Raw genomic sequence first — 17,926 nt, 5'->3', positions numbered from 1 at the left:
TTATAGGCATGCACCACCACACCCAGCTAATTTTTTGCATTTTTAGTAGAGATGGGGTTTCACCACCTAGCACGGTTTGTTTCTCAAACTCCTGACCTCAGGTGATCTGCCCGCCTCAGCCTCCCAGAGTGCTAGGATTACAGGTGTGAGCCACAGTGCCTGGCCCACTTTGGAGTTTTTATTTTTGACAGCCTGCAATTAATACTCAGTACCATGATAGGATCACCAAAATCAAAGAATGTGATCAGTCTTGTAAAATCAAAACAGTAATTCCTAAAATTTCATCATCCTGCAGTAGAATCCTACAGGGAATCAATAACATCAGCATACATTAAAAAAATTAAAATGCATATTAATGTATAGCTTCAATAGGTACAACTAGCATCTGGAGATGGGAGCAGGCATTGTGAAATACAGCTGTTGGCCCTGGAAATTCTAGGATAAGTACAATTTTCAAGTAGGAAACTTTGAATTTTCTTTTTTAACTTGTATTTATTGTCATCAGTGCCAATTTGGGACTTTTGAACGGATTAAGGAACATGAAATTGCTAAGAATGTGTTTATAGAATATGAGATAATTTTTTAAGTTAAAATATAAATTTTTATCAAAATTTATATGATCACTAAGTTATAAAACATATCCAATAACCAGTTCATTAAATTTAGACAATGTGTACCCCAATTATGTCCTACAAATAATTCCCTGGAATGTTAAATTATAATTAATTAATTTTAAAATAATGTTACAGGTTATTTCTGAAATGGGCTAATTGTGGTAATTAAAAGCAATGTTATATTATGCTATTCAACATGTGAAATAAATTTTAGAATGGAAATTATTGTTAATAATAATGTTACAATTGTGTCACTATATACTTTTTAAAGCATTTTATTTAATTGTGACAAATGAGAAAGGGCAAACACCTCTCACTATTTTATAGAAGAGTAGTTATTATTTGCTCAAGACCATTCAATAAATGACTGTACTCCAGAACTGGCTGTATGTTTTCTGACTGCTGATACATGATTTTTCTGCTATTCAGTCCTATATTATTTCAAGTTAAGTATTATTTGTAACTGCAAATATCTGTAAAGATCCTCAGGCTATATAGTTTAATCAGCTTGGTTCACTGAGTTTCTGTTTATTTAGCATTTGCATTTTACAAATTACTGTGAGAAACCTTATCAAATCATATTAATTTCAGACATGAAAATATATATGGTTTTATACTAAATAATGAAATTTTTATGTCCATCCTTTGGTAATTTTGTACTTTTTTTTTTAATTTGAGACGGAGTCTCTCTCTGTCACACAGGCTGGAGTGCAGTGGCGCATCTCAGCTCACTGCAAGCTCCGCCTCCTGGGTTCACACCATTCTCCTGCCTCAGCCTCCCGAGTAGTTGGGACTACAGGCGCCTGCCACCAAGCCCTGCTAATTTTTTAAAATATTTTTAGTAGAGACGAGGTTTCACTGTGTTAGCCAGGATGGTCTCGATCTCCTGCCCTCGTGATCCGCCTGCCTCGGCCTCCCAAAGTGCTGGGATTACAGGTGTGAGCCACCACACCTGGCCTGTACTTATATTTTTAATTATTTGATTCCACTCAAATACTCTTTACTCAGATAGTTTATTTTATTAATAATCTCAAGTTATCATAACTTTTCCTACAGGAAAAAATTAAGAGAATACAGCAAATCAGAATGGAAAAAGAACTTCGAGCTCAGCAAATTCTAGAGGTAGAAGTCTTAAATTTAATATAATTAAAGTAATTTAGCCATATATTTTTAAGTCTGCAAAAATAAATATTTTGTGTGCATGTTTTCTCACACAAATTAATATGTTTGTCAGATACTCCTTTAAACATTTTGCATAGAATAAAACTTTATCTGAGCCTTATTTAGCAAGCTAATCTAATCCCAACAGTAAAGATATACAAAATGAGACAAAAGAAACAGGAAAACTTCTGAGCAGTCAGTGGAGTTGTCATAAAGTTCATGTGCTAAAATGTTTTACTTTTATAAAAGTAAACAACAAAAGAAAAATCATTAGGGCTTATAGTCTGATATTTACTTTTAGTTTAGAAACAAATATTTACAGAAGTAAGATTTCAAAAGTAAAAGTAAATTTTAAATGTACAAAGTTTTATCAGATTGTTTTTCTGGTTTCTAGCATATCCCTCTTCCCTGCAAGGCTAATTAGAATAGAGATAGAGGACATCTGTTGGCAACAGCAAAAGTAATAGGCAAAAGACAGCAAGGAAAAAATACAGGAAAACTTCATCTAGCATATATAGGAACTGAAAAGCCTAGCAACAGCCTGTAATCTTTTATTTGAATAGCAAGCAATTTTCAAAACCTTAGTAGCCCAAAGGCATTACTCTTTGGAGCTGTGCAGTATAACTGATGTTGAAAATAATTGCCCTGAGTCATCAAGAAAACGCCAAATTACGTTTAGTGTACTGTGTCTAAGCAGGCATGTCTCAAAATTATTTCCATCTAAAAGAGTGAAAATAAACTTTTCATGTTTAAATTTATTACAACTTCTCCACCATTCTGGAAACTGCTGCTTTATAGAGCAGTTTATTCCCTGAGGGCTCCGGATAGCTGAGGTTTTCTCTGTTATAGTTTTATTCCTTCTAGAAACACACACATTTTTTCTTACCCATTTCAAATTAATTTGAAAAACCAGAAATTGAAAATGTTTTTATTTTAAAGTAAACTGACAGTAACTACTAGTTATGAAACTTCTACACAGTTAATGATTTTAAGATTATGAAGCTTATGTTTGATAAATAGCATGATCTTAATAGATTGTGCCTCATGAAAGATGAGATTACAAGTTTTCATTCTATTAAAAAAAACAAACACTTGAACTTAACCACACTATACAGAGATGGGGAAAATCAGACTTAATATGCTTCACTTAATAGACGTAAACCAATAATGAATTTCTTTACCTCAAATTTTCAAGTATTAAAAATAAATTTTAAATAAAGTTAACAGGTTCATTCTCAAATATTACTAATTCTTGAAATAATTTTTATTTATTAATTAAAATCTATTCTGTTTTCTAAATGTTTTACAGTGATTATGTTTTACTTTTAAAATCAGGAAAACAATAAGTGACATAAAATCACTTTTCTGTGATTAAATTTTAAGGTAAAAGAACATAAACACTCAATTATTTCAGACTTTTCACAAAGCTTGAAGAAGAAAAGCTGTCATATTCTTATGAATCTAAGAAATTTTTGTGTATTCTAATGCTAATCTATAAATTAGAAACAAAATTATTATGTTAAACATAATGTTAACTCGGGGGAAATCTGTAATTGTCTACATATGTGTTACATACTGTTTCGTACCTTGTGAGACATGTAGCTTCATTTCAAGTCTGACATTATTTGCAAGTTGTAGTGGTGCTGTTGCATGACTTTGAGACCGTTTTGCATGCACAGGCTAAAAAGAAAAAGAAGGAAGAAGCGGCAAATGCCAAATTATTGGAGGCCGAGAAACGAATAAAGGTTAGTTTAGATGAGAATCAGAGTTTTTATTTTTGAAAAATAAAAACTATATGTTATACTGGCATCGGTTATATGAAAAAATAGCTTTCTTCAAAATGACTATCTGAAAATATGTTTAGCAGATACAACATGTGTATAGTGTATGTTTTTATTTGTATGTACATTGTATGTGTATTTTTATTTTATTATGCAGGGTTTTTTGTAATGCTTTGAGCTCTTTAGGAGGCATCAAATCAGAAATGCAAATTGTTGCTTAATACCTGTATGTAGTTTTGCTAGATAAGAATGATCCCCCCCAAAACTGTTTTGTGTGTTATTTATGTTTATGTTTATGTTTAGGCATAGACTAGATATGGTATAGGTATGTTTATATTTGAGTCTCAATCTGATTCTCCCCTTTATAACTTTTTCTTTGTTAATATTCAGCAACTGTTTTATCTATTAAAAATGAAAAGCCTACAGAAACAAAAGCCAAACTTCATCAACTGTTATTTACCAATAATAAAATTAGCTGCTTTTAATTATTTTAACTTCAAGTATTTGGGGGTGTTTTGTTCTGATTTCCTGGCATGGGGTATAGGAGAGTTGTCCCCTTCCTCCCCTCCCCCACCCTGCCATCCACCAGTAACTGAATACTGAAAGGGGTTAGCTGGGTGAGCCTACTGGTACTGGAAACAGCCACCACAGTTATACTTTGTAAAGCCAGGGAACTGTTTATTTTTTCTACATAGACTCTCTTACTTTATTTTTTAAATTTCTACCTTTTCATGTCTGCCGTTAACATTAATTTCATCCATATTTTACCTTTATAAAAATACTGAGATTGGTGACATTCCTAGAATGGTTTGCCTTAAGCCCCATCCCCTTGGAATGGTGCCCTGAGTTATAGGTGGACATGAAAATTTCACACTGATTGCCTAGTTTTTGTCACTTTAATTCATACGTAGTGTACAGAAATGAAAAAAAATGATGTTAGAGTATATTTGAGAGTTAATATTCAGAATGGAGAGAGTTCTAATCAGCTAGATTTGAGGGTTGCACCATAATGTATTAAACTGATTTAAAAATACATGTGTGGGTTATATCTGATAGGCTCTGACCATCTAGCTAGTTAGTTCAATGAATGTGCCATTGAAGTGTGCAGTTAGGTCAGCCATTCATTAAATTTTAAGTTAAAATGACTACTGAAGAAAGATCCTTGCTACCATATTTACCATATTATATGATTTCTATGTAAGTATTTGTTAGGTAGAAGCATACAAAATCAAATTGACATTTTATAAATAAGAAATAATTGAATATTGGCCATTTCATATGGTTCAACCTAATGGAAGACTATAGAATCTCAGAAAAGGAACTTTTAATACTTTTACCATGTTCTAAATCTTCTCTAAAAATCATATATTAAAAGTTTCTTATTTTTAAGGAAAAAGAAATGAGAAGACAACAAGCTGTTCTTCTGAAACATCAGGTCTGTATATGTATAGTTATACAGTTGTTGAATGTACATTTTATAATATTGCTTAAACCTATTTGGGGGAAAATCTTCAAAATATTTTCTTTAAAATTTCTGATATAATTTCTGCTTAAGTTTTTCCTTCAACCTACAGTTTATTGCCTTGCTTTGGTATTGGTGTCTTTTTGGGGGGTTAAAAAATTGGTTTTATGACTCTGTGATTTCTGTTTCATAATGTTGTGCCAACTCTTTCTACCAGGAGTTGGAGAGGCATAGACTAGATATGGTATGGGTATGTTTATTTTTGTACATCTAACACCGCATTGTGATTTGGTTGTGATATGGTTGTCATAGCAATGCATAAAGTGTAGCACTGGCTGCTGTCATATTACATACTGCTGCATGGCTTTACAGCACAGTGCATTGCATACATCTGCTTGTCCGTCTATAAAGAAGTATGATGCATCTCCAAGATTTTACATTGAATTGTACAAGCCTTAAATAAGGCTGCTCTCTAAAAATTTACATTACTGATGTCACAAAGAAAGTTGGATCACTATACAATTAGATATAATTATGACCCATATTCTCCCATCATTCTAGATGCAAAACTGCCATTGAATACAGTGGGAATTTTGAGTTTGCTTGATGAGAGAATATGAAATATATTCTGGTTTCATAGACAAATTTTAGAAATAATTTTAGAAATATCCCTTTGGAGAAACCAAATATGCTTAAACAAAAAAATCTATTAGATATTATAAATATGTGATTTTTTTATTTTAAAAGTAAAGTGAGAATGTCAAATTAAACTAGTGCTTACCTTATTTTCATACTGTGCCTTTAAGATTCCACCTGTTAGCCCATGGTGCAGCTTTTGTGGCTTTAAATAGTGTATCAGGTGGCAGACATCAGTAAATAGGAATATCCCATTTCATTGGTGTTTTATGTGAAACAAGACTAGTTTAACTAAATTGGTATAAAAGCCTTAAAAACACTCTAATTTGTTGGTGGCTTATTGGATTTGCAAAATGATTTTGTACAGAAAATAACCAACTCTGAAATCATGAAGTTAAAGTGACTATAAATCAATTTCTTCCTGATCTAAAATTTTAAGAACAACACAACCTTTAGTTTAATTGGCTATAGTATTTGTGGTTTTTCTAATAGCAGATGTAAGGTAACTGACCTGTTCCAGCCAACCATTATGCTTTTTGTTCTGCCAGCTTTTGAAGGAGCATCACAACTGACCATAAGTAAATCTTGTATGCTTCTGTTTACACTGTCTCCATGTTCATTGCTTTACCTTTTTGCTTTTGATTGTTCTTGTATTTGCTTTCTAAACCTGAACTAAAACATGCACAGACTGGCCATACTTGTCTTATATTTAGTATTTACTGTGACTTGTCTATAAATGCTAAACATGCTATACTGAGTTTTTGTTTTGTTTTTGTTTTTGTTTTTTCATTGGAAAATCAAACTGTTAATTGTGGTTGAGTTATCTTCCACATTTTATCTGGCCTAATAGGAACGAGAGCGAAGGCGACAACACATGATGCTTATGAAAGCTATGGAAGCTCGTAAAAAAGCAGAAGTAAGTGTATGTTTCTAGAAAAATATTACCTTATAAAGTAATACTTTTTCCTAAAGCATTGGCTCTTCTAAATATAAATTTTTCAGAATATAGGTTTGTTGTGATTTACTGGTTTTCATATGCAAACCAAAAGTTTAGAGATAGCAACTGAGTGTTAGAACATAAAAGAATGTAGGAAGAGTTCCAATGTATGTGTTAGTTTTCCTGGCTAAGATTTTAATTGTCTTTTTTTAGTGTAGTAAATAACATTGGTTTAGATAAAAGTAGCTATTTATTACACCAGAGTTTCACAAAACTAGTATTACAGCATGCCTAGACAAGTCCTGTATGTCCTAATTCAAACACAAATCATTCCGACCGTGGATTTCTGCCCTAAGAATTATTCTTTAGCATTCTCTATGTAAAATTAGGCCTAAGTACTTTTCTTAAAATAACTTTTAACAGATAATTCAGAATAAGAAAATTATTGCAGTACATCAGAATGAGCTTATTTGGAGTTTAATAGAAATCACTTAAAGGTTAAAATAGATATATGTTACAAAGGAATAACATTCTGTATTAAAACAGTTGAATAGAGTCATTATAACTGGGGCTTTGGAGGTTGAAAGACACAGATTCTGCTGCTGGTTCTGCCACCAATTTGCTTTACATTTTCAAGCCATTTCTTTAAAATTGAGATGATACCTACCTCCTAGGTATGGGATTTTCGAGTGAGATAAGCATTGAATAAGTGAGAATTAATGAAAATGACACTGTTTGATCTAGAAGCTGGGAGGCTGTATTTCAGTATTTTGGTCTCAGCTCTAGCTTAAATTAGCAATATAGATTTTTGATGTGTAGAGAAAATAGTTGTATGGTTTTGAAACCTGTGCAAAGTAGCCAGATTATCTGAATTTGAATTCTGGTTTCATTACTTTCCAGCTATATGACCTTGGGCATGTTATTTAACTTCTCTGTGATTCATTTCATCTATAAAATGAAGATAATACTGAATTCTGTTTTGTAGGGCTGAAGAGATGAGTAAATGGATATGTGTCTCTGTGTATGTAAAGTTCTTGGAACAGTGCCTGGCACCACATAGTACTTAACCATTGATACTACATATGTGTAGAATGGGCCTAGCAAGATGCATCCCAGGTTGCGAACTACTGACATAGATTACCTCTTAGCATAGACTTAACATAGCATGTAACATATATTACAGCAATCACTTTCTGTGACTTTTCCTAAAGGTTATGGAAGTTTTACTCCAACACTTTTCCTGCTGTCTTTTTTTCCCTAACCTTTTGATTACCCAGGCCTATTGACACCCTCTATACCTAACCTAATAATTGAATCTATACATCTGTGCATGGAATTATAACCATAATCTCTGAAAAATGACAGTCAGGGAAAGAGAGAGGTAACGTATTCCAGGAATTGGCATGGCTGCTCCCTATTTGCTTATGGAAACAGTACAGTGAAGGGAAGAGTAGGGAAGGGGACTGATTAAAAGCCTGAACACTGAACCTAATTTTCTCGATCTGGAGAGATGGAAATGGAGGGAGCAATTAGTAGCTCAGGGAAAAGACCTAGAAAATCCCTCAGGAGACAAGTTCTTCCCTACCAATTGTGGGTTTTTTTGTTGTTGTTTTTTTTTAATCAGAAGGAATAAAAAGAACTAGGGCTTGCCATTCTGGTTTTTCTTGGCAGGGAGGAAAGCTAACCAAAATAACCCAGAACGTTATCTTCAGGCATACTAGGCTTCATTAGAAGAGAAGATCCAGTAAAATAGTAAGAATGAGATCATCTGAGAGGGGGAATGCCCAGGTGAGAGAGGCACCCCAAAGGCCTCAGAGACATGAACGCTCCCGCTGGTTTTTCATATTTGCCCACTAGGGCTTGGGGAGAGTGGGGGAAGCTGCTGCAGAGAGGTGAAGAAGATCTGGGTTGAGTGGAGGGTGGTAGCCACAGGATAAATAAAGCTGATTAAAATTAGATATTCTAAGAATCCATCAAAGCCCAAGAGCACCTCTCAAGAGGAAAAGGATATACTCTTGACTAAATAGAGTGAGTCTGCTACAGTTCTTCCAATAAAACTGAGAAAGAGATACCAGACAACTGGTATAGGTCTACCTCTCCTAGCTACCTTTGTCCTAAGCAAAAAGAAACAGAAGTAGAATACAGAATACTCATGGGCAAATCTGAAGTACTTATAAGTCTAAAAACAGGTAGCAGATAAAGGGAGAAGAGCTGAAGGAAAATTAACCCACCTATATTGGAGCAATTCAAGTTATTAATAGGGCTGGACATATTAAGCATAAGTGCTTTGAAAAGAAATGGCAAGGCAGCTGTGTTAAAATATTAAACCAAAATAAAGCCAATACGTGCATATGTACATAAAGTAATGACTTAAATCCTAATAGCTGAAAGAGCGAGCCTGGTTTCTCTGTTCTCATTATTGCTTTCCTATGCATTCTCTACAGAGCAGCCAAAGTGATCTTTTCAAAAAGTAAACCAGATCATATCCTGACACTATCCAGGGGCCTCTCATTGCAATTACGATAAAGTTCAAACTCCTCACCATGGCGTTTTCCCACTGACCTCTGCCTCTCACTCCAGTTTTACTTCATACAATTTGTCCCTTATGCACTATATTCTGGTCATTTTTGTCTTGTTATTATTCCTGAATGAACGGTCTGTACTATTGCTGTTTTTCCACCAAATATTCACATGGTTCCTATTTGTTGTTCAGTCATCAATCAAATGTTAACTTTTCAAAAAGGCCTTCCCAGCAGGAGAATCACTTGAACCTGAGAGACGGAGGTTGCAGTGAGCCGAGATTGCGCCATTGCACTTCAGCCTGGGCAACAAGAGCAAAACTCTGTCTCCAAAAAAAAAAAAAAAAAAAGCCTTCCCAGAACACCTAATTTTGCTTTTCCTTACACCCCACCCCATTTGCTCATCTTATTGTTTATGGGCTAGTTCCTCCCAGAATATAAGATCTGTGAGGACAGGACTCTTGTCTGTCTGTGCCATTGTATTGCCAGTGCCTCAGTTAGAACCAAGTAAATAGGAGGTGCCTAGAAAATTGTAAATGAATGAATGGATGGGGTAAAATTAAAGTTATTGTGGCAGAACTAAAAAATCAAATTAAGTACAAAACAATCATTAAATTTTGAGTATATTATTATGTTTTCTATGCAGTTCTTTTTGTATGATAGTAAAATCTTTTAATTTTATTTTACTCTAGATGGTGTTCTTTTGTTATAGTCAAATACTGAAGGAACTATTATTTAACAATGCAATAGCATATGCCACAAATAATCCTCAATCAGAATCTTTCAGATAATCTCATAGGTAAAATTGAGTTCTTAAAATGTTATTGGCTGGGCGTGGTGGCTCACCCCTGTAATCCCAGCACTTTAGGAGGCCAAGGCAGGAGGATCACCTGAGGTCAGGAGTTCGAGCCAGCCTGACAGGGTAGTGAAACCCCCTCTCTACTAAAAAATACACACAAAACAAATTAGCCGGGCCCGGTGACACACACCTGTAATCCCAGCTACTCGGGAGGTTGAGGCAGGAGAATTGCTTGACCCTGGGAGGCGGAGGTTGCCATGAGCAGAGATCATACCACTGCACTCCGCCTGGGTGACAGAGTGAGACTCCGTCTAAAATAAAATGTTATCATCTGATAACCATAGACCCATGAATAGGACTCATGGACTGGGTAATTTTATCAGTCATTTTGGTTTTGAATTATGTTCCTCTAATGCAGGGGTCCCCTGGGCCTCAGACCAGTACCTCCACCTGAGCCAGATGCCAGAGCCCTACCTCCTGCCAGATCAGGGGCAGGATCAGATTCTCATAGACGCGTGAACCCTATTGTGAACTGCACATGCGAGGGATCTAGGTTGTACGCTCCTAATGAGAATCTAACGATGATCTGAGGTGGAACAGTTTCATCCTGAAACCATCCCCCCACCACCCCACCCCTGTGTCTGTGGAAAAATTGTCTTCCATGAAACTTGTCCCTGGTGCCAAAAAGGTTGGGGACCACTGCTCTAATGAATGGTGCCCATAGATCTGTGATCAACTGTTAATTTCTCAAACTACTAATGTGTGCCCAAGATTAAATTAGATACTGTGGGAAAAACAAAAAGAATATTCAAGATGAAGTAGTCATATCAGAGAGATAAAACTGAACAGTATAAGTAATTAAGCAATAAAAGGCCTATTTTTAGCGATGATCAAAACTTCCGCCCAGTCTTTTACATAGACCTCAGTATTAACAAACCTCGGTATTAACAAAGCATTCCTATATGTACTTGCCCATTTCCTCATTATTACTTAACATGCACAAGAATGTAACTCGTGGAATGTCAATAATGGGCACCTTGTGGCTTCATATTCTGCCACCCACTACCTCCTGATAGCCCAAATCTGTAATAATTTTCTGTTATTACCTATTTAAAGAACAAACTTTATTATAAAATGAAGGCCAAATGATACTTAGGCAAGAACAGTTCAAAATTCTGAATTAGCTTGTGCATAACCTTGATTATAAATGTTAATACCTTTAAATCTTTAATTATTCTGTTGTAAAGAAAGAAAACTAGGATTAAAATGAAAATGTTATGAATAGTGTTTAATGAGTAATGAAGTTTAAAAAACAAATTGCTTTCACCATGTTGATTAAAAACCTCTTATATTACCTGAAATTATTCCAAGAAACTCCCTACACCTATCAAAGTAAGGAGGTAATAAAAACACCACTTGTGTGATTCTTTGTGTACACTACACTGATCTTTTGGATTTAGTACTACTTCGATATATTTTTCACTAAAAAACTCTCAAATTTCTATTGGTTTTCGAGTTGTGAAATCTAATTTTTATAGTTTTTCCGTTATATAAATTTATAATTAGTAAAAAAGATTCTCAGATTTATATAAATTATCTCATTATTATTATATTAATATTAAAGGGCCATTAGTATATCATCATAGTTCATAAATATTTTCATAATGTAAGAAATAATCTTTAGCCTCATGAATACAAAAAGCTTATTTTCTAATATAATTTAATATGAAATACATCTGCTTTCATTATTACTAATCCCTAGAAACAAGGTTGGTTTAAGCAACCTGAGAAAGTAACATTTAACTCAAAATCTTTGGTTTCCATTATGAAAACTTCAAACTATACCAGTCACAAATTTATAATCAATTTACTCATATTAACTGAATAATCAAACATAGTAATTTTAACACAGTCTTCTGCATGTCTCCCCAAGGATCAATAAACTGCCAAAGGTTGTTAAACGTGCATCTATCACAGAATGACTGTGTCAGCACTTTAGGAGAGAAAGCCCTGAAATGGAAGACAGTTGCAGGTTTCAGAAGTCACATAATAAACAATTAGAAAGCAGAAAAAAAATGCATAATATTCCTAATGATTCAAGTAATAAAGAACATTTCATAATTATATATTTACACCAGTCATTATTTAGTAAAAAAATAAGCAGAATTGCACATGTAGACAGTTTTTAAGCAAACACACTTTTTGGTTGACAAAATAGTAAATATACTTAAACAATACTTGTGCAAATGTAATTTATTTCAATTTTAAAATTAAATTGCCTTTATAAACAAATGTTAAATTATTTTATATAAACAATTTAACATTTAGCACCATAGGAAAGATAAAAAAATTTTTTAAATTAAATTTTAAAAAATTCAGGGGCCAGGCATGGTGGTTCACACCTGTAATCCCAGCACTTTGGGAGGCCTAGGTGGGCAGATTGCCTGAGCTCAGGAGTTCAAGACCAGCCTGGGCAACACGGTGAAACCCCATCTCTACTAAAATACAAAAAATTAGTGTGGCGGCCTGCACCTGTAGTCCCAGCTACTTGGGAGGCTGAGGCAGGAGAATTGCTTGAACCTGGGAGGCGGAGGTTGCAGTGAGCCGAGATTGCGCCACTGCACTCCAGCATGGGTGACAGAGTAAGACTCTGTCTAAAAAAAAAAAAAATTCGGTGGAATGTTAAATGTTATGTAAAAAAGTAGACTTTGGAAAGCATTGTTTTTTATACTTATTAAAATCTCTAACTCAAGAATTATTAACAATGTCAATTTTAATTTAGGAGACATTTATGTAATAGTAGCTATCCTACATAATATTTAAAGACAGTTTATCTAAAGTAAGTACAGAATAATCAGAATATGTAAGGAGCTCAAACAACTCAATAGGAAAAAATCTGATAATCCAAGTTAAAAGTGGGCAAAAGATCTGAATAGACTTCTCTCAACACATACAAATGGCAAGGAGGTATATGAAAAGGTGCTCTACATCATTGATCATCAAGAAATGCATATGAAAACTATAATGAGACATCATCTCACCCTAGTGAAAGTGACTTTTATACAGAAGACAGGCAATGATGAATACTGGCAAGGATGTGGAGAAAAAGAGAACCTTCCTATACTGTTGGTGGGACTGTAAATAAAAAGCACAGCCACTATGTAAAACAGTATGGAGGTTCCTCAGAAAACTAAAAGTGGAACTACCATATGATCCAGCAATCCCACTCACAGGTATATACCCAAAAGAAAGGAAATGAGTATATCAAAAAGATAACCTGTACTCCCATGTTTATTGTAGCACTGTTCACAATAGCCAAGATTTGGAAGCAACCTGTGTCCATCAACAGTTGAATGGATAAAGAAAATGTGGTACATATACACAATGGTACATATACACACTATGTACCACAAAATGTGGTACATATACACAATTCAGCCAAAAAAAAAGCATGACATCCTGTCATTTTCAACAACACGGATGGAACTAGAGGTCATTATGTTAAGTAGAAGAAGCTGAGCAGGGAAAAATAAAATTCACATATTCTCACTTATTTGTGGGAGCTAAAAATTAAAACAATGAATGTAGCTGGGCACGGTGGCTCATGCCTGTATTCCCAGCACTTTGGGAGGCCAAGGTGGGTGAATCATGAGGTCAGCAGTTCAAGACCAGCCTAGCCAAGATGGTGAAAACCCATCTCTACTAAAAAATACAAAAATTAGCTGGGTGCAGTGGCGGGCTTCTGTAGCCCCAGCTACTTGGGAGGCTGAGGCAGGAGAATCGCTTGAACCCGAGAGGAGGAGGTTACAGTGAGCCAAGATCACGCTACTGCACTCCAGCCTGGGCAACAGAGCAAGACTCCGTCTCAAAAACAAACAAACAATGAAGGCAGGAATATAGAGAGTAGAATGATGGTTACCAGAGGCTGGGAAGGGTAGTGGAGTGTGGAGGGGAAGTGAGAATGGTTAATGGGTACAAGAATATATTAGATAGAATGAGTAAGATCTAGTATTTGATAGTACAGCAAGGTGATTACAGTCAATAGTGATTCACTGTATATTTTAAAATAACTAAAAGTATAATTGGAATGTTTGTAATACAAAGAAATGATAAATGCTCAAGGTGATGGGAAAAAATACAAATAAGTACAGAATTTTTTATGTAATACTTTTGTAAGAACATGATAAATGGAAAGTTTTATTCTTTTTAAGTATTTTATGCCTATAAAGTATAAGAAGTATCTTTAGGGTTTCCGGAATCGTGTGCTTCATAATTTTTTCCTTTAAGTTAATTTTTATAGTATATAAATATAAAATTGAAATGTAAAAATAATAGGCCCTATTAAAAAAATTACCTAGAATACTCACAGTCAATATTGGCCCATAAATCAGTGTCATATTTGTTCTTTACATCTGTCATCTATAAATGGCTTGTGTTATTAATCTTATTTACACTTTTATCCTTCCTGTACCCTGAGGTAAACCTGTGTCTCTTAAATTATATTTTTGTCTTTTAAATTTGAGTACAGGTTGCTGTCAAATGAAATATATTCTTCTAATTATGCCTAGAACAAACACCTGAGAGACCCGGTAGAATTGTCAAATGCAAAAACCATAAGTCTCTGTGCAACATGATCTCTTCAAAATGGCCTGTTTTGCAATCTATAAGTTGTAAACTTCACACTAATGGGTCATTCTACTACATTTATTGTTTGGATTTTTAACTTAAATAATTCTAAAATAGAATAAATTTATTCATACATTTGTTATTGTGCTATTGATTTGTGGCAATCCTTTGATTTATGTTTTAGAGTCCCTAAAATAATCTTTTCATGTAAGTAAAAAATTGATTTTTAAATTTTTCACCCTATGTGAAACCAGACTGTTTAGGATAATCTAAATTTAATGCATTTGCTATCAACAGATGTTTCAACTTAGAAATGAAATTTTAACTGACTTCTTAACTAAGATATTAGTAAGATTTTGATACAAAAAGACCCCATTATATAATATTTCTTCTAAGAATATATAATTAGGATGTAAAAAAGATATTTTGTTATAAATGACTTATAATCCAAGAGCCCATATTTATTTCAAGAATTTCTGTATCTGGAAAACTGGGTGGGGATAGAGGGAAAAAGGAAAAAAAATTAGGATGATATATGCTGCTTTGCTTGTAATTATTATTATTATTATTTTTTTTTTTTGAGATGGAGTTTCGCTCTTTGTTACCCAGGCTGGAGTGCAGTGGCGCGATCTCGGCTCACTGCAACCTCTGCCCTCCCGGGTTCAAGCCATTCTCCTGTCTCAGCCTCCCAAGCAGCTGGGATTACAGATGCCCGCGACCACGCCCAGCTAATTTTTGTATTTTTAGTAGAGACAGGATTTCACCATGTTGGCCAGGGTGGTCTCAAACTCCTGACCTCAGGTGATCCACCCACCTCGGCCTCCCAAAGTGCTGGGATTACAGGTGTGAGCCACCGAACCCAGCACCTGTAATTATTTATAGTTAATCTAAAATCTAGAGCTACATTTTGTAGTCATTGGTAGACAGTCTAAGTTATTGTCCTGCAGTTTCACCAATATTAACATAAAATATGTTTTACCTTTCTTTTCATGTTAGGATAGGTTTAATATGTCTTATCTCTGGCAAATCAGAGGTCTGTTATGAACTGACCTTGGAAAATCACAAAATTCCATTGTAAAATCCTATTGTTTGGCAGAGCAACAAAATATAATATTATAGAAATTAGATATAGGTTCATAATATGGCAGCTTACTTTGTCAAGAAAAGGCTAAGGTAAAAAGTAGGTAAATAGATTGCTCTCCCGAGCATTATACTAAGTCTAGGAGCAAGGGTACTATACAAATTTACATGCCTTCATTTTTGGCCTAAAGTAGCACTGCCACTTTAAACTTTAGCTTTTGGCAAAATTATTAGATAATAAATCTGTTTAATTTTTATAGGAGGGGTATCTATTTGCAAGCGTATCAAATCACAATACATGCTATATGGCTAAGAAATTAATAATGTTGAAGTAGATGTAAAAATATACTTTAGATAATTTTTAAATTTCTAAATGTAATCTAAATATTCTTAATAAATGTATTTAATTCCACTTTTGGATTAAAGGTTTATAAATACTCTTAAATGAAAATGGAAGATAGCAATTATGTTTGCCCACAGAGTAAAATATTAAAAGTGAAGAAGAAATTGCCTATTGAATTTGTTTAATAACCAGTTCAAAATGTTACCTTAATTTTAGTTTGTGTCATTTGAAGAATTAATCATTCAGCAAATTTATAAATGCTCAAATAATTTTTATATGCCATGGCATACCACATGTATCTATTACAGTTATATCACTACTGTAGTCAGAAGTAAGAACAATACTTAGACTATGGAGACCAGTGGGAGAGGAAAGTTGGACTGATACAGGCTCAAGAGTCAAAGAGAAAGATAAAATCATTAAAAACTTTCTCCAGGTGTCCAGGGGGGGAATTGAATAGGTCCATGAAGAAACAGGTGAATAAGTTAGTTCCTCTGCCCTCTAGAAGAGGCTTATACTTGAGTAAGAGAGATCAACTTTAAACAAATAATTGCTACACAGTGCAATAAATGCTATAATAAGTTATATGGAAGCTCAAAAACAAGAAGTACTACCATGTCTAAAGTAGTGGGAACGATTAAAAAAAAACAGGCTTTATACAGACTTCTTGTGAAGGAGGAGGAACTAGGCATTCTAGACAGTAGGTATGGCATACACAGAGGTACAGTATTGTGACTAAACAAGACCTGGGGGTGGGGTACTAAGAGGGTGTTAGCCATTTTAACCTCGTGTACATGCCCGTCTTGGCTTTGTTGTTGCTTCATCATCATTAATCATCCAAGCAGTAACTTCAAAGGGGCTACACTGTCTTCTCCACCCAGGTGTGTCATACAGTGTGGCTGGAACATGAGAAATCCACTGTGAATTGTGAGATGGGAGACTAGCACTTGTGTGGGGCTAGATTGTGACTGGCTTTATATGCCATTATAAATATTAGTTGATGGTTGAGGGGACCTTGGAAGCTCTGGTTCTTTGAGAGTTAACTTGTACCATAACCACAGAATTTATATTAGTTCTATACAATTCATGCTGAATTGAGAGACTCCACATTTCCATTAAAGTATGCCTAATAGTAGACAGTAATAAATGCTTGTCTTTAACTGATAAAGGTCACACCGATTTCTATAATTTTTTGGAAATCTCCATTTTATCATAAATATCAATGTGACTTTTGCATTCTATTCCATATTTTACTTTTTCAAGTGGAAAAAAGTATTGCATATCACCAGCTAAAATTGATACTCCAAGAATATAATCCATATTTATCTTACGGCATTCAGTGCACTCTATCTAGCTTGTTGCCCGTGTGTCTATTGAGTATTGCTCAATAGACCTCCAGGATTGCTACCAGTGGGAAGTTGGCACAGTGAAAAGAGCATCAGTTCAGTATCACATGGGTTTTCTCTCTTTTTAAGAAGTAATAGCAACCATTTTTAACAACTTTAGTAACTAGTAGTCTCAATTATGATGTTTATAATTGCTGTTATATACATCATTAAGAGATCTGGGTTAGCTCTGTGTAAAGCCATGTGTCACTTAACGATGACAATACATTCTGAGAAGTGTGTCATTAATCAATTTCATTATTGTGCAGACATCATAGAGTGACGTGCCCAAACCTTAGATGGTATATAGACTGCTACACATCTGGGCTATATGGCATAGACACTGTAGTACATTCAATTCTTTATTGACAAACATCACGTGGCATATGAGTGCAGCAGAAAATTTTACAGTATCTACTTTCAAATCAGTAAGAGATATTTAATATGTTTTTTTCTATTAGTGATGCTAATTCATTACTCTGGTGAGGAACCAAAAACTTAAATCTTCCCTTCTTTGGAAAGTTCTTAGAGCAACAGTTCATGGGTTTAAGAATTGAAATTTCAGTTCTAGGGGAAAAAAGTT

The 17,926-nt window shown here is 34.4% G+C and overlaps 1 protein-coding gene across 50 annotated transcripts in view; it reads left to right on the top strand.

The window, feature by feature from the left end:
- The window catches only part of BAZ2B (bromodomain adjacent to zinc finger domain 2B), a 396,738-nt gene that overhangs the window by 307,104 nt on the left and 71,708 nt on the right, over positions 1-17,926 (top strand). For 33 of the 50 annotated variants that reach the window (XM_054477916.2, XM_063647532.1, XM_063647507.1 and 30 more), the window contains 5 exons: positions 1,671-1,736; positions 3,455-3,520; positions 4,947-4,991; positions 5,236-5,268; positions 6,505-6,570. In XM_054477916.2, coding sequence (XP_054333891.1) covers positions 1,671-1,736; positions 3,455-3,520; positions 4,947-4,991; positions 5,236-5,268; positions 6,505-6,570 — 276 coding nt within the window. The remainder of the gene's footprint in view (positions 1-1,670; positions 1,737-3,454; positions 3,521-4,946; positions 4,992-5,235; positions 5,269-6,504; positions 6,571-17,926) is intronic. The other 17 variants (XM_063647530.1, XM_063647522.1, XM_063647540.1 and 14 more) reach the window with 2 other exon arrangements.

Source organism: Pongo pygmaeus, chromosome 11 (genome assembly GCF_028885625.2).
Source record: "Pongo pygmaeus isolate AG05252 chromosome 11, NHGRI_mPonPyg2-v2.0_pri, whole genome shotgun sequence".
NCBI classification, from domain to species: domain Eukaryota; kingdom Metazoa; phylum Chordata; class Mammalia; order Primates; family Hominidae; genus Pongo; species Pongo pygmaeus.
The sequence above is the reverse complement of the archived record's forward strand: the minus strand, read 5'-3'. Positions and strand labels throughout refer to the sequence as shown.